This window comes from Kogia breviceps, chromosome 3 (assembly GCF_026419965.1).
Source record: "Kogia breviceps isolate mKogBre1 chromosome 3, mKogBre1 haplotype 1, whole genome shotgun sequence".
Classification (NCBI taxonomy): domain Eukaryota; kingdom Metazoa; phylum Chordata; class Mammalia; order Artiodactyla; family Physeteridae; genus Kogia; species Kogia breviceps.
Window position 1 is genome coordinate 137,466,411 of NC_081312.1, and position 17,565 is coordinate 137,483,975.

A 17,565-nucleotide genomic window follows, 5' to 3' on the forward strand; every position below is an offset into this window, starting at 1 on the left:
CTGTGTGTATCCTTAACCTAGATTAACAAATGATTGATTTTTGCCATATTTGCCTTAACTCGGGAGGGGGATGTTTTCTAAACTATTTGTAAGTACATTTTATCCCAAAATACTTCAGCCTGCATCTCCTAAGAATGAAGCCATTCTCTCATGTAACCAAGAACACCATTGTCATATCTAAGAAAATTAATAATTCCATAATAGCTAATGTACAGTCATATCACATTTCCCCCCATTTGTCTCCAAAATTAATTTTATAGTGTTCAGGATCTAATCAGGGTTCTTGCATTGTATTCGGTTGTTATGCCTCTTGTCTTTTTCAATCTCTTAGTCTCTTAATCTCTTTTCATCTATAACAGTCACCGCTGTGTTTAAAAAAAAAAAGATTTTTGAGGCATGTCTTTTTTGAAGAATCCAGGCTTGTTGTCATATAGAATGTCCTGCATTTTGGATTTGTCTGGTTTTTTCCATCATACTTAGATTCAGATAAAACTTTTTTTTTTGACAAGAATACTATATAGATAATGTTATGTAGTATTCGTTATATCATGTCAGGAGTTAAATAAGGTTAGGTTGTTCCATTGATCAGAGATGCTATATTTGATCACTAGCAGAAACTTGGGTCTCCCAGGGGTTAAGTCCAAGTTTAATATTGTATGTTTCCTTGACTAACTGTACAGCATTGTTTTAATTTTTTTAAAGCTTGTATAATTAATAAGAGTAATAAATAGTTCTGGTTTAGAAATAATGGTGGGCATAGACTTCTGGTAAGTAGTATTCACCTTGTCTACCCCTTCCTCAAAGACTCCTTATACTAAACATTTCTTTCCACCTTCCTCTTTATAAGTGTGCAGGAAATTTTTGCAAATTAACTGCTAATGAGGACCCCAGATCTAGAGGGAGATAAGAGTAAACATTTATGGAGGGAGAATAACAGTACTGTGAACGTTTATTGAGCCATTACCGTGGACCATGGCACTGGGCTAAGCACTTTCTGTGGATGGTCTGCACAGTAACCCAATTAGGTAAGCAGCATTGTTTGCCCGTTTCACAGATTAGGAAGCTCAGGCACAGAAAGAGTGAGATCTTGCCCAAGGACGCACAGCAAGTAAGTGGCGGAGCTAGGGCTCAGAGCCAGGCTGAGTAAATCCAGAGCCCATTTCTCATCTACTGCGCTGTGGCGCCTCCATTACCGTGTGTACCAGCTGTTGTACCACACACTGTCTCATGCATTTTCTTGTATAATTCTCACATCAGTCTGTAAGCAGCAGTCTCATATAGATGAAAAGTTACTTACCTGAGGGCGTATGGTATCTGAACCATTTATCCTATTTTGTGGTTCTCTCCCATGTTTCAGCCAAGGTCTTTAACAGCAGAGTGGTTTGTCCAGCAGGGTCCCTTTTCCCACTTCCCAGCACCCACATAAACAGGAATCATGTGCTGGAAATGAAACCAGGTGACAGAAGCAGCTGCACAAGCAAGAGAAGCCTGATCGGTTCCACCTAACCAGATGACAGGAGTGAGAGCCTTCAGTTAACAATTCGGGGACCGTCAGTGAGAAATGGGATGACACTGAACCTGAAATAAAGGTTGTTGAAATAAGACTGGTCTTCCAGGGTAAAGTGTTTCCTTACTGTCTGCCGTCTCACGAGAGAGGATGTGGCAGTCTTAGTTGAGTAACTTCAAATGATGGTCCAAAGCCATGAAGAAATTTCTGAAGGAAAGTGTGATTGCTTATAGTTTTTGATGCTCACCATAGATTTCCTTTTTAGAATTTTTTTAACATCATCACTGAGTCTGTATATAATTGTAGCATAATAAACTGAGAGGAATAGAATTAAAGACAGTAATATGACCAAAATTTTTATATGATTTTTGTGAGGATTAAATTGATATACACACACAACACACCACAATGTAGCAGAGTTCCTAACATAGAGTAGGCATTCAGTATGAAAGTTATCATCATTATATAATTAAATCATTGAGTTTTGTGTTCTCACATGATATGGGTCTGGGAACATTCCCTAAGTTACGACATTTAGCCCCCCAACCCAGGAAAACAAACATTCCAAACGCTGCCTGGCTGTTACCTAAGCTAGAGACCAGATCTCCCTTTGTGACCCTCTGTGGCACTGGCAGGAGGCTCCGATTGCCGTGGTGTCAGTCACACTCTGTCCTTCTGTTTCAGGTGGTTAGCTCAACCAATGGAGAGCTGAATGTCGATGACCCCACGGGAGCCCACTCCAATGCACCAATCACAGCTCACGCCGAGGTGGAGGTAGTGGAGGAAGCTAAGTACGTTCATCTTTCAAGGGGGTTCTTGAGTTATAGGTTGAAAAACCCTTTTCTCTGTCTCTTCCTCTTGTGTGCTGCTCATTTCAGACTGGATACCTCATGCTTGTGCCCACAGCTTTCTTCCTTTGACCATTTTATTTTTTGCATGGTACCTTAAGGCTGCTGCTGCCCTTCTTTAGCTGTGATTTCTGAGACGACAGTCACATTTTTAGTCCACATGGATGAAAAGACATAGTGAAGTAAAAGAATCATGTTATGAGAGCTACAGCAGATAGCAGCCCTGAGCCTCTTGGGGCCCTGGAGCCTCTTGCTCCCTAAGGGACACAGAGAAAAATCTGCTTGTCTAAACCATGGGCCACGCTGAACAGCATTTGATTTCTGGTTCTTGGCTAACCACTTTGCATCTGTAGTCCTAGACGAGGGTCTCAGAGCCCTTTTGTTCTCACTTAAATGATTCTGAATTCAGAGAGACTCAGAGAAGTCAGTCAAGAAAAATAGTCTCTGCACCTGTTGAATGAAAGAGTCTTGGGGTGGAGAGGAAATCACACTAATCCCAAGAGGGTGAGGAGGTTACCCCACTCCCTTTTCTGCTTCTCTTGCATGTTAATGTCTTGCCCTGCCCATACCACCAGCCCCTTGGTGCTCTCTGCATGGTCTGTGTTTAAACTCTTAGAAAATGGGGTAGAAGGTGAAATAACTGCTGATTCTGCTGCAAAAGCAGCATTTCTATCACTTCTTTCCCTTGTTGCCCCATCCCAAATTCAGGTCCAGATTTAAACTCTAAGGCAACATGAGGTAGGGAGAGAGAAGTCCTTCACAAATCAGTAACTGCTGCCACACCTGATATGGATGACTTTTCTTATAAACCCTCTGAGAACATCCAGGCTATCCTAGTATCTTGTTTTCAGAAGCAGGCAACATATGTATAGTGATACTGTGCCTTAAGTGATCTCTTGAGCCCCCAACTAGCCTAAGTACAAACCGGAACATGATTATGCCCCAGTAAAAGGTAGTAAGAGGCTAGTCGAGATCTGCATTCTTCCAGATGCAACTTTTCATGGTTGGCCCCCTGCCCACTCCTCTGCTCTGCTGCCCATCTATTTGATGAGCTTACTTTTCTTCCGAGAGGTCGTTTCCTTTAAAAGCCAGGACTTGAGGATTCCTCCCCAGTAGATAAAAAGCAACCGAGGGTGACTTGGACTCTCTCTTGTTGAGTCCCTACTGTCTGTAGGCAGCTTCAGCTGCTCCTCTCCTGGTTAATGTAAGGCCCTAATACATAAGGAGGACAAGGGAGTGGGGGTCGATGCCAGGAGGAGACCATTTTTAGTAAAAGGAAACATGCTCCCGATTCTCAGGGGCTGTGGAAGTTTTAATGGTACTCACAGTTTTTCAGTTTCCATGACAAAACTTCATTCTCCCAAATAAACAGTGTGGTACTCCTACCCTCTGAGTTCTCAACCTTGGCTGCACTTTGGAGTCTCCTGGGGCATGTTAGAAAATACAAATGCCTGAATCCTGGCTCCAGAGATTCTGGTTTAACTTATCACGGATGTGGCCTGAGCATCAGGAGTTTTAAAACTTCCGGTGATTCAGATATGTCGCTGAGGTTGGGAACCACTGTACTGGGTCTGATGGCAATGTTTGTGGTCTGATCCAAACATCGTCTGGGCTTGAAAGATGGCTGCGCCCGTTCCTGTCCCCACCTCACTTCCAATTCACTGTTGCGGCTATTGCTTTGAAGGCCAAAAGTTGAGCTCTGGATTTCATACTATACTTTGAATACCAGGATTGAATGGGCTTTAGTCTTATAATATGCCCTATACAGAATTATCTTTGAACCCATTTATCTCATTTCATTTTGGTAAATGTGTACACTAGTTGTGTATGTGAGTGTGGTGTTTGTGTTCTGTGTGTAAGATAGGGGACCAGTCACACACACAGATTTCAATCTGGTGTGTTCTGTTCTGGTATAATCTAAATTCTAGATGTAAAGAGAATTTAAAGTCTCCCCATTTAGCAAAGACCACTGTGCCAGGTTTGAGCCTTCTGAACGATGTGGAGACCAGAGGAGAGCAATCGTATTTGACCAAATGTCATCCAAAAGCTCATGGCTTAGGACATTTTGTGTGGCATTTCCCCCAGTGATTTCATGAGCTACCAATCCATCTTGTCCAGGGAACTGTCAGGGCACAGCCATGTGTTTTTCTTCTTGGACTTCTATGTATTGGTTGGGGGCAGGGGAGCCATGTGTCCATCTGCTTGATCGCTTTCATGGGAAGAAGTCACAACTAGAGAAGCACAGGGCATCCCACACCACTCCTCATTGCACACAGCTGTGATGCCATTTGTCCATGCAGCCTGCTTGTGGAAAAAAGGGGGCTGTTGCCTACATTAAGATTCAGCTAGAGTACTGGGGAAACAGTGTGGAAACCTTCACTTCCCAGCTTCCGATTTGGGGTTCCTCAGCCAGTTTGTTTCGTGTAAAGGAGGAGAGAAATAACAGGGTCTCGTTTTTTGTTCTGTAAACAAAATAAACATCTAACTTACCCTTTTCTCTAGATATAGGACACATGTTCTTGTTTAAGGGTGATTGGAAGGGTAGTGAGGCAAGGCAAAGCTTTTTGGCTGATTTTTCTTGTGGTAAGAACACAGGAATTTTTGGTTATCCACTGACTTTAGCTACAACTTAGCAAGTGTGGACCTCATTTTCTCTGAGAATTAACAAGAATGGGATTTAGGCCTTTTTCTGGCAGTTATACCTTAATCTGAGCAGTGACCCTCCTCGCTAGTCACCTCCTAATAAGATAAAGTGTCTCTTAAGCTTGTTTTCCCCTCTAGAGAAAGAGCTAACTGCTGGCTGCTTTGGTCAGGCATGTTGGTCTTATAGAAAGGCTAGGGACTTCTCTTTCCCTCAGAATATTTGGGAGGTTAACTTAACAAATTGCACGGTAAGACTTCATGTGGGAACCAAAATGGTTTGGCCTTGGTGCCTGATTGAATTCTTACAGGCAGGATCATATGCTCTTTCTCCTGCTACCTTCCTGGAAGTTGCCCGGGAAAGCCCACTCTTGGAGCTCCCACCAACTCTTTCTGTTTTGCCTTAGCCCTCACTGAGATCCAGCTCCCACCTCGATGCTTCTATCAGGCACCTGCCCCCTCCACTTTAGTGTGGGGACCAAGTGGCCTGGGCCTACTCACCCTGCCTTGACAGAGGAAGAAACTAAACACAGACACATACTGCATGTTTGCATGGCTCACAGGGAGTCGCTTCCATCTCACCTCTGTGGACTAATATCTCTCTTTCTCTCTCTTCCTTTCTGTGTTTTTCTCTTTACACACTCTGTAGCTGCCTGAAAATGCTCAACCTGTGGTGAGTCCCTCTCTCCAGTCCACATGCTAGGGGAGCGGACCAGGCTAGGTTGGGATTGGCAAAACCAAACAAAATGCCTTAGGAACACTCAGTGGCTCCCGTATGCCGCCTTGTGCCATACCCACCCAGACTGGGGAACTAGATCCACAAGGTGGGGATGGGCAGGCCTGTACCTAGCAATTAATCTGTTCCTTTTTTCCTTCCAAACCCACCACAATGCAGCCTCCTCCTGTCAGAACAATATCCCACAGTATCCAAAATTGTCTCTTCATTTTTAGCTGAGTGAATTTTTTCTCAAATTAATATGGCTAGATACTATCAGGCAGAGAGGGACAGAGGTAAGAAGACCAGATTACTGTACCAGTTGTATAATCAGAATCTAATTATTCCTCACAACTCCAAGGACAGTTGTTGCCAGATAATCTCACATTCTGTGGCTCAGTCTCTAACCTTAAAATTAGCAGCTTTGGAAAAATCTGTGACTCTTCTTTTTGGTTCAGCTGGTTCTTCCATCTGTAGAACATGAGTATCTCCAAATGAGAGAGCTGCTTCTTGGGGGAGAGATGGACATTTTGTTGTTCTTGTTGTTGTTTTGAGTTTTTGTTTGTTTTTCATTTATTGTCTTTTTTTTTTTTTTTCCTTTTCTTTTCTTTTCCCTTCTTATAAGAGCTTACAGTGGGCCAAGGGCCGACTTGGCTAGTGAGACATTGGAGTCTCTCTCCCAGTCCTGGAGAAGGTCCCTTGAATGCACTTTTTGGGGCAGCATGCCGGTCTTGAAGGGGAAGCCCTGGCGGCTCCACGTTGGGTGGGGCGCGTTCTCACTGTAAGGCAGTGCCCTCCCGGCCTCGCTCCCTGGGCATTGCCTGTGAGCTCCAGGTGCTCGTGAGCTGATTGGTCTGCTGCGGTCGGGAGCCAGAACCTCCTACGCTGCACGTGTGGGATAATATTCCGTGTGGTGATCACAGGCTGCTGGCCTCTCTGACTACCTTGTTTCTGTTGGTCTTCAGTAACTGAGTTGGGCACCAGTTTCTGTACCCTAACTCTCTAAGCCAAGTTGCCTACAGGGTTTCCCAAGGGACAGAGATGTACTGAAGACAACAATTGGGTTTTATGGAGATAGAATTTATAGTATTACAGTATCAAGGAGTACATTTGGCCTGTTTATTTAGCAAACGTGTCCGTGTAATCTGACATCGTCGTGGTCTGTTTTTTCCTGTGAGATGTCAGTCACATGATCCTGACTGCAAATACAGGGGCTACTTTGTGCTCATCCACTCTGTGCCTGGAACCCTAGGGGGTCTCCACGCCTCCCCCAAAGAGCTGAAATACAATCTACCTGGAGAGATAAGACATGCATGCTTGAAAGGACACTTTCATGGTATTGTCCCTTGAGAGGTCAGTGTTGACAGGGATGGTTAAGGAAGACTTGATGGATACTGTGGGGCTTAAACAAGGCATTGGAGCAAGGGGAGAATGCACAAGTACAGCAGAGAAACATAGTAAAGGAATAGCTGGAGGGAGAGCCAATCAAAGAATCAGCTGGAAGGAAACCTAAGACACAAGAAGAGTTCATCACTTGCCTTCAGTCTCTTCTGAGAGTGAGACATCTGTATGGAGTCAGTCAGTAGGCTTTGTCTGGGGTCTGACCAAGTTTAACAGGCCCTATTGCTGGTAGTCACCACAGAAACCAAAGAGTTGATTGTGGAGCCCGTTTCCTCGTGGGTAGAATTATTAAAAGCTTCTGCTACTGCTGAAGTTTTAACTACAGTAACTAGCAAAAATTAAGGCTCTAAACCATAGCTCACACTCTCCTCCAGGCAGGTGAATTCAGCTTTGCACATCAGGATATGATATGCTTAATAAGTAGATATTAATTCTTATGACTTGCCTTGGAGGAGGTAAAAGAGAAATTGTATCATTTGAAATGGACCAAAACAGTATTTCAAACTTTTTAATGACTGTTCTTAACTTAAAAACACAAAATCATCATCTTAGCATCCTCCAAAAAGCATAAGAATAAAAATTGACTTAAATGTTAGTGATCCCTCTGAAAGTCATGGTTAACAGGGAACAGGTAGCTAGCTCTATTGAAGTACTGGTACTCCCATGAGATTTAATTCACCTTATTTAATAATTTCTGGACATTCAGCTTGAAAGAATGTCTGTTTTCTAAAGCATATGTACAAAAAAATGACCTTTTTAAAAAATCCTTTCCCCGGGGATTCCCTTAAGGACTGAAAACAGTCAAAAGTGTTGGTCATTTTTATTTAAAACAGTTTATTCAGCCTCTAAATACAAAGGACACTCTGTTTAGTGACTATATTGACACCCATTAATAGTACATCACATATGTCATTATACTCTTAGAAAATCTTTTTTAAGACTCTCTTAAGAAGCTCCTATTTCCAACATCTCCATGTTTAATTCATTCAGTTATGGTTAAAGCCCATCATTTTGTCTGTGTAAACATCTATTTCTGCATTCTAAGAAGACACTTTCTCCAAATTTTTGATAACTAGTCCATCGGGTGTGGGAATACAAAGGGGTCTGACTAAAAAAGGGGGGAGTCTTAGCTACAGTGGAGGACTTAGGGGTATGCGGAAGTAAGCAACAGCTCTTTATTTCTGTATGAATATTTTTGACATTAAACCCAGAAGGATAAGGCAAAAGACCCAAAGATAGTTTCTGAGAAAAGCTTTCCTTTCAAGGATCCAGCCAGTCTGAGTGACACTTCCAGTTTACTCCCCTCCATCACATGGCATCTTTGACTCATCCACCACTTTCTGCCCCTCACGTTCTCATTTCCCATGTGTCAGCTTCCTGGAAAGGACATATCTTTTGCACCAGCCATGCCACAGCCCTCATCACCCCCTTCTGGAATAGTCGCTGCCTGAGCAAGAGGGGCTTCCTGTTCCAAAGACAGCAGTACGGAGCAGGTACCCGAGCTAAAGGGTGCGGCAGAGCTGTGGCTGTTGAAGGCATCAGGCCCCAGCCCCACCCTAAGCAGGGTCAGTCCTTGAACCCAGCCTGGCACTGCAGCAGCCTCCGGAAGCTAAGTTGAGGAGGACCCTGCAACCCGATGCTTCCTGGTGATCAACTGTGGCATTCATCCTCTCCAAATGAAGAGTAGGCTGTGCTGATTTCAGTTAAAAGATCTGGGCTCACACAGTTATTAGGGTCCGGGCTTCTCCTGCCTACGCCAGGTAGCTGGCTGGGGGCGGGGATGAGATTAGAGAGAATCCTTAATCCTTCACTGGTAGCATCGTGAGAGCCTGCTAGAGTTCCAAACATCATACTTTGCTTGGCGTTTGTTTGCCTTAGTTTAGCCTCCGTACCCACTGACCTCCGAAGTTGCATTAAATAATTTTGCCCTCTGTATCAAGGGGCAAACAGTGCAGGCTCTTCTCATGCAGCCCTGAGGACCCCCAGCCTTGGTTCCGTATTAAAGGAGGATGAGACTTTCAGGTTGGGGTGTTAGACTGGGAAATAAGCCTTCTTCATCCTTCTTCCAAAAATGCCTGCTTCCGTCCTGCTGCCTAGCCTGCGGCACTTTGATGATTAGGTCTGGAATAAAGCAGCTCTCTCCTTTGGCTTTCCTGACAGACACTGCCCAACGCCTCCAGGATGTGCACTGTAGATGGCAGGCGACCCTGTGGGCGGGTGCCAGGGGGAAGTTCCACCCCTGCCATAAGCAGAGGCAGGCAGAAATCTGTTGGCAGCTGCGGGCCTCCCGTACTGACTTGTGGTCTTCTTGTGCTCCAGGTGCTGCTGCTTCTTTAAGAGGAAAAGGAAGAAGACTGCTCAGCGCCACAAGTGACCATGCCTCCCAGGAGTCCTCAGGCCCTGGGGACTCTGACTCGATTACACCCGCAGCTCCTGCCATTTCTCATTGGAAGGGACTCCTCCGTGGGGGAGGGTGGAGATCCAAACCAAAAAGAAGAAAAACAGATGCCCCCCGAAGGAGCCAGTGCGGGCAGCCAGGGCCCAGTGGGTCAGTGGCCCCCCCTACCTGCCTGAGGCTCTGAGCAGGTCCCAGAGCCACTGGTCCTCCACTGCTTACCGTTGGGGCTGCCTGGTTGACTCTCCTTCCTATTGTTTACAGTGAAGGTGTCATTCACAAAAACTCAAGGACTACTATTCTCTCCCCTCCCCTTAGTTTACTTGCTCCTGGTTCTTGCCCCACCCTCAACCCTCTCCAGCATAAAAGCTAATGAGCTGAAAGCTTTGTCTGCTGAAGGAGCTTGAGAGGCTGGGGGTGCGGCCAAGAAGGTAGGAGGGAGATGCAGGCCAAGGCTGGAGGAGAACCTTCTCCACCCACCAGGTGTGTCTGGCAGTATGGCTCTCCCTCTTCCTCTGTGCCTGTGCAGCCTCCATCCCGAGCTGGCCACGGGGTGCAGGTTACTCCCCCCTTCCCTCCTGTGAAGTTACACTGTAGGACACAAGCTGTGAGAAATCTGCAGTCTACTGTCCCTGTGTGTTGGCGTTCTTAGCTTTCTTGACAAGCGAACTCTGTTCTCCAGACGGTAGTAGAACATTGCAAATTGTTCTGAGCAAAGGACAAAAAAACCTGACTTTATTGCACTTTTAGTTTTTTTTTTTAAAAAACAAAAAACAAGGCAGATGCATATTGTGTCTGGTTATATTGGGAGTTTTACTTTTTTTTTTCTGTTTTGAGGGGGATGGGGCCAGCCAAGCCATTCAGAGAGAACATGGGTCCAGAGGACATTCTCAATGGAAAGAGTTGGGTCTGCAGCACCCAGAAGAGAAGAAGCCAAACTCTGTGTCATTCTGAGTGAACCCTCAGGTTGGCAAGGAAACATACTTGAATTTTCATTCGTCTTCTCAGCTGCTGAAGAATGTCCCTTCCAGAGCCTCTTGACCTCATCAGCCTGCAGTTTGGACAACCTAGCTCTCCAGCACATGGGATGAGCCAGCCAAGCCAGACTGTGACAGGAGACAGTTCATCCCAGAGAAGGAGATGCTTAACAAAAAAAATCTGAAATATCTGTTTCCTCCACTGCCAGGGACTTCCAACTAGATAGACATGTGACTTCCTTAGTGACTTGGGGGACAAAATTAGTGATGAAACAGCCACCACTGTAATGCCACTAGTGGACAAGAAGGAGGAAAGTGATCCTGCCTTCCAACTGCCAGAGGAACCTCAGGATTTGGCTCATTATAGGGCCAGGAAATAAAATTGGTCTGTACTGTTTGCCCCAATAGCTGAGTTACAGCATTTGGGCTGGCCTGCCTTATCAGAAACCAAGTACCTGCAAATCTTCTTCCAGCAGGTCCATAGCCGCAGGCTTAGGCCTCAGTGTATGGGGCTATAGTGAACAGGAGGGTAAGATTCGTTAGTGCTGGAAAATTCCTGGGGAAAGGAGACTGAAATGAAAGGTGTGAAATTATCCTCTCACTTGGACTTAGACTCCTTCTAGATGAGATGGCCACACATCTAGAGCCTGTTCTCCCCGGTACACTCTCCATGTCCAGACACGGTGCCATGAAGGGTCTTGGTTCCTCATTCACTGCTTGAAAAGTCACCAGTGTATGGAGTTAATAGAATTTCTCATGCTTGATTTTCGTTTGAGATGAGCGACTCATCCAAACAGTGACTTCTCATTCCAGATGTGATCGAGGAGAAAGGATTAATTACATCAGAGAATGAGGTCTTGTGTCCGGGGGTAGAGAGAGCTAACCATGGAGGACAGTGGCTGGTGACTTAGTCTGGGGGTTTTGGGAACACGGAAATCATTGCCTCTGGCTTGAGATGTAGGGCTGTCTTTTGGACTGGAGGATGCAGACACACTTTCTGGTAGTTGGTATTTTCTGACAAGTCCCTTGATGTGTCTTACATGGAGCAGAGATAGCGGTAGCGTGGATCAGAGTTACTGGGCATCACCTGTGTTCCGCTGGTCCTTGGCTAGGAAATATCACTTCACTGGCTTCAAATTTTCCTAGCTTATATAAAGATTATAATCTTTCATTTCTTTAAAAGAAAATTTCCTATAAACAGAACAGAATGGCTGGGAGATGCAGGGTCACACGGCTTCCCCACAAGAATTTTCAATATTGGGGTTTGCTTCCTTGACATTAGCTGGTGGTTAAGGCACTGTCACTGAAACTTACATAGTTTCTCAGTTGGCATTTGGGTAACTCTTCTCAATTTGGGTAATCCTAATTTCCTGTATAGAATCTTGAACCTCCACATCCCTGTGTAGAAAAAGCCTTGCTTCTCATGGGAGGGCAAGAGGAAATGGTGGCAAAGTCTGGAGCATCCCTGGCACCCCTTACTCCACTAAGTGCCTCCCCACTTCCACAAAAAAAGCAAAGGCAGTTACCAGCTTGGCTGCAGGCAAGCCCTCTTGCAGCTGGGTTTGTGACTTTTTCAGGGTCTTAACTTTGTTTTAACGGCTCGCTATTGCGGGATCGAACCTGGGCAGCTGTGGGGTTCTTCCTAATGCACTCTTCTCACTCTCTGCCCCCCTCAGATCTCTTACTAGATATTTGATTTTTCATAACAAAGGTGAAGAGCCCAAGTCCTTCTGGCATGCACAGTAATGGTGATCCTCTCAGGGCCATTGGTACTCCAGGGTGGTTCCAGACCCCCGAGAGAGTCAACTGTGATCTTCCTTTAAAAAAGAAAAAAAAAAATTTTTTTTTTTTTTCTTTTTAAGAAGGATACCTAAGGAGTAACGTGGCCACATCAGTTTCATCCCCATCAGCACATCCCATCAGGCCTCCCTCCTCAGCCCCGTTGCTGTCGTTGAGTAGCTATATTCCTCAGCCAGGGCTTCGGGGTTGGGCACTCCCTCCAGCTACCGCCCACCCAAATCCACTTGCTCTGTCATCTTTGAGCTTCCTTCACTCCATAACCATGATACCTAGGGATCTTTTTCTTCAGGATTGATGCAGTTGCTGAGTTAGCATTAAGCACTAACAACATTAGGGGTTCTCCCAAGCCCTGCAGTCCTTCAGGCATTGCATCCTGAGCAGATTGAGGCAAGCAGGCCAGGAATCCACCAAGAGGTAGGGGATCCTTCCCTTGTGGCCAGAGCATGGCTGTGTCTGTGCAGTACGGGTTGATTACTTGCTGTGCATCCCCTGGTGTTTCCCAGTGATTTCACTCCAGACTGCTCTGCAAGGATGTGCAGAGTGTGCCAGCAGCAGCATGCTTTCATGTCTGCCTTAATTAACATACTCCTGCCATTTTGGGTCTGTCTAGGAGGAAACGGTCTAGGAAGGTACAAAGTCAGGTGATGAGGTTGGCCTCCAATTAAAGCCCCATTTTATTTTGGGATATAGGGTGACGGAAGACAGCAGGATCCTGAGTTTTCCAGTAGAAGTGTTGACTGCCTGTTCATTCTCAGTGAACTCCAAGTTCGTAGAAACAGCCCCTGCCATTAGCCAGCAGAGATGTCCATCGCCTCTAAAGTACCTTCCAACCTGGTTCACTGGAAATGTACATTGGGAGTACACATTCAGTGTTGGTTCTCAGTGTTAGTAACCACTTCTGTTGTCAGAAATGAGTGAGGGTAAGGTTATGTCAGAGTGGTTACTAAAGATCGTAGCCTTAACGTTTTTTTATGCAAAAGAGACAACCTGCTCCCCCTCCCAGTGAGCAGCATGGCCTGCATTTTTCAAAAATAAGTACTTCCATGGCAGCCTAGAAAGGATCTCCTCTAAGGAACTTGATCTTTCTTCTGATGCATCTCTCCCAAGTCTGCGTGCCTCATGTGTCGCAGTCACCTCTCCCATTTTCATATTTAAACTAGTTTTCATTCCCAGTGAATTGCCCTGACAACATTGTCTCCAGTGTCAGAGCCATGCTAGGGCTAGAATTTCTCAGATCGGGAGCTTGCATTGTCATACAGCCAACGTTGCCTTTGTCAGGCCACTGCCACCAATCCACCATTGCCCCAAGGTAGGCAGATGAATTCCAGAAACCCTTAGGGAGCCAGGATAACTTGGCACCCCATCTGGACTGGCCTGAGCAGCAGGTACTTGTCTCTGGGGTTCTTGCTTTTGCCAACTTCAGGGCTCCAGGAAGGTCCCATCCAGAGGTTGATGGCCAGTGACTCCCAGTCTTCCCCATGATGGGTTGGTAGGAATCAAAATGGGATGCCTGTGGTTTTGTTTTCTTGGGTGTTTGTTTGTTTTTGATGGGGGAGGGGAGTGGTTTTGTTTCCGAGAAGAGGAAATCATGGCTCTTTTGAGGGTTTACAGAGTTTTAAGCAGTGTTTTAGCCACAAATAAGGAATCTTGGAAGTCTTTGATCAGTTAAGCAGTCTTAAAAATGTTTTTCCTAATTCCTTTTGCAGGTGACTGAGTGCAAAAGAATAGGTTTCTCCATTGTATTCAAAATAGTAAGTAGGTTCCCTGGATATAGATGGTAGTAGTTGACTTATTTCCTCAAAAAGCAACCAGGAAGTCCACTCCAGAGTTTGTTTGTAGCTGAGTTTGTTTGTAGCTCAGCTTGTATTACAAAGGAAAAAGTGAACGTGTACTCCATATATTTCTAGTTTGATTACCAAACTCAGTGTTATAAAGAAACCTCAGTTCTGTGGACAGAATTTACGTTGTTACTTTTCTTTTTTTACTTCTCACAATCATCTTTCCAGTGCCATCACCACCTTCAAAGCAGAGGGTTATCCATGGTAAGACATGGGGATGCAGTGCAGTCGTCCCAGTAATACACACAAGAGGACAGCTATCCTGACTGCCCCTTCCCCACAAATCCCCTCTTTCAGAGCAGGTGAGACATTTTCAGTGTTCCTCTTTATGAGCTCCAGACCAAATCCCAGGCCAGCCCTTACAGCGAAAGCTTTTTTAAGAGGCTTATCAATCTGTTAGGAATGTCTCAGGAAGATGAGCCATTTCTTTGGCGGGGGGTTGGGTGGGGTGGGGTGTACGGGGGACTGTATCTACAGATGGGTGTGTGTGGTTATATTTGTATGCGCGTGTGTGTGTCTGTGTGTGCACGTGCGTGCCAGCACTCATCTGTATGCATTTCACTTCCATAAAGACTCACAGCCCACCTGAAGAAAAAACAAAACTCACAGCCCAGGTTGCTGGGACCGTGTGTTCCTGAATATTCTCAGAAGTAAACAAGAAACAAGTGAGTTTCTCAAATTGGTGTGGAAGCAAGCTGGCTCTGGGAGTGAGCCCCATTTATCAAGCAGAAGAGCAAACAGCAGAAAAAAAGATGAAACCAAAAATATTATAAGCCCCCCCAATGGAAAATGTTCATTCATCAATTCCCATTGGATATATTACATGCTCTAATTTATTATATTATTATTTTGTCTGTTTCTTTAATCTTTGCCCATTGTACTTTTTAAAAGATGTTGGGGTGTTGACTGCAATTTTTAAAGACTAGATAATGTATAAATCAGCTGTGGAAATCAGTTTTAATTGATGCGTGGATGTGTCTGATTATTGTTAAATGCCTTTTTTTTTAACCTTTTATTTTAGATACGTAATTTTGTTTCATAAACCCTGGCACTGGTCTGCAAAGCTCAGCTGTGAAAATGAAACCTGTAGTATTTTTAAACATGAATGTCAATTTCAAGTGTATTTGAAACGGTTCCTCCAGGAGAGAGATTTGTACACCATTAAGTAGAAACTCCTCTGCAGAGGAAGAAGCCTTCTTTGGAGTAAATGGAAATGGGTCTTGATATTATCTCAGAGTAGCCCATTTCCTAGGGCACCATGGAAAACACACATGTGATCTTTAAGTATACCTCTTCTCCAATCTGGGGAGGAAAGGACTCAGTTTGCACCCTTTTTGTATGTAAAATAAAATGTCTTACCTTTCTTGGCTAATTTTGCTTGTTTGGTTGGTTGATTTGTCTGCTTTTAAGCTCTCCTGGTTCATTTGTAACGAAGAATCCGTCTAGGACTCTTAGGTACAAGGCTCCAGGAATGAAAATAATGCCTGATGCTTTGGCATTCTTGCGTCATTCTTTCGGGTTGAACATTGCCCTCTCCTGTGGGTCCCTTTAAAAATAAATATTTCTGGGGTTTCCCTGGTGGCGCAGTGGTTAAGAATCTGCCTGCCAATGCAGGGGACAGGGGTTCGATCCCTGGTCCAGAAAGATCCCACATGCCGCGGAGCAACTGAGCCTGTGCGCCACAACTACTGAGCCTGCGCTCTAGAGCCTGCAAGCCACAACTACTGAAGCCCGCGCGTCTAGAGCCCGTGCTCCGCAACAAGAAAAGCCACCACAACGAGAAGCCCCCGCAATGCAACAAAGAGTAGCCCCTGCTCGCGGCAATTAGAGAAACCCCGCGTGCAGCAACAAAGACCCAACACAGCCAAAAATAAAATAAAACACAATAGATATTTCTGGCAGAATTTGGACATTGATCACTCACATACTAATTCCTGTATCCCTGTGGTTTTTAGGTGCTAGAACACCAGGAAGTTAGGATCTGCTCTGGAACAACTATGAAATGGAAGCTTTGTAATTCTGCTCTACTAATGAAGAACATCTCTACAGACAGAAGGTATAACTATGATGTGTATATATGGCACAAAACAACTGTCAGTCTGGCCATCATTGGTTCCAATTTTTTCTATTACTAGTCAGTTGCTACTTAACGATTTCTTCTTTCACTAGTAAAAAACACCTTTAAGATCAGCATGAGAAGGACTTACCTGGTGATCCAGTGGCTAAGACTCTGTGCTCCCAATGCAGGGGGCCTGGGTTCGATCCCTGGTCAGGGAACTAGATCCCACATACTGCAACTAAGGGTTTGCATGCCACAACTGAAGATCCCGCATGCTGCAACTAAGACCCGGTGCAGCCAAATATTTTTTTAAAAAATCATCATGAGAGAAAAGCTTCATATTGAGAGCAATGTATCCATCAAGCTTATTTTTTCCAAAGGTCGGGGGAGGTGGGGAGAAGGTTGCTTTTATGCTGTTTTAGCATTAATGAGTTCCTCATGTGGAGAAGGCTACTTGGAAAACATAGCTTGGTAAACAATTTTCTCAGTGTGGGCAGTGTGAGACCAGCGAATGGGGAAAGAGGCTTAAGAGACCCAAAAAGTGAAGGAGGAGAGGAAGAGGGGGTTGGAAGCTCATCTTTCTCAGTGCAACAGTTTTACCTAGAAGAACCTCCACCTCACTGAGAGGTGGTCTGGATTGAGGTGTGAGAATTAGAAACAGCAAATGTTATTTGCATTTATTTGAGAGAACTGTCTGTTGAAGCTCTGCAGTCTGCCTGCAGTGACCTCAGTGTAAGGAAGGACAAGGTAATGTCAGTGGCCATGCATAACCTCAAACTCGGGTCGGCACCTTATATAGAGAACAAATTGCCAAGTTCGACTATAGAAATGGAGCCATGTCTACCCACAATCTGGGCTGTGAAGACCAGGAATTTCTGTAAAGTTAATCTTTGAAAATTAAAGACATTTAATAATGTCATGGTTCCGAGCTTTAGAAAGATGTCAGTGGAAATTTTGTGTGTGTGTGTGTGTGTGTGTGTGTGTGTGTGCGCGCTAGACTCCCAGTACTGAATTATATATGTTACAGACTGTTGGGAACAAGCGTCTTTGGAGCCCTGAAATACTGCTGGGGGCGCATCTGACGACTACTCCGGACCTTCCTGGAGGTTTCTAGAAAAGAGAGACTCAACCTCAGACCCTTGCAGGTATTATTTCCCACCTCAGTGCTAACATGACGGCTGTTCCATCCAGCATTTGTTGAGCACTTAGCCCTGCAGCAGCTGGGGGAGCTGTATACAAAGAGCAACACAGTCCGTTTCTCACCAAAATAAACAAATAAAAATTGTAAAATGTAATTGCTTGGGAAAACAGGTAAAGAAAGGAAGTTAAGAACCAGAGTATACAATAGTGTGTGTTGACTCATACAGCAGCAAGCACAGTAAGAG

At 44.9% G+C, this 17,565-nt stretch overlaps 1 protein-coding gene across 11 annotated transcripts in view; it reads left to right on the forward strand.

Moving 5' to 3' along the window:
• The window catches only part of CSNK1G1 (casein kinase 1 gamma 1), a 163,598-nt gene extending 148,105 nt beyond the window's left edge, over positions 1-15,493 (forward strand). For 8 of the 11 annotated variants that reach the window (XM_067029663.1, XM_067029667.1, XM_067029665.1 and 5 more), the window contains 3 exons: positions 2,192-2,298; positions 5,645-5,668; positions 9,431-15,493. In XM_067029663.1, the coding sequence (XP_066885764.1) occupies positions 2,192-2,298; positions 5,645-5,668; positions 9,431-9,485 (186 nt within the window). In that variant the 3' untranslated portion in view covers positions 9,486-15,493. The remainder of the gene's footprint in view (positions 1-2,191; positions 2,299-5,644; positions 5,669-9,430) is intronic. The other 3 variants (XM_067029668.1, XM_067029666.1, XM_067029670.1) reach the window with 2 other exon arrangements.
• Positions 15,494-17,565: the final 2,072 nt, after the last annotated feature.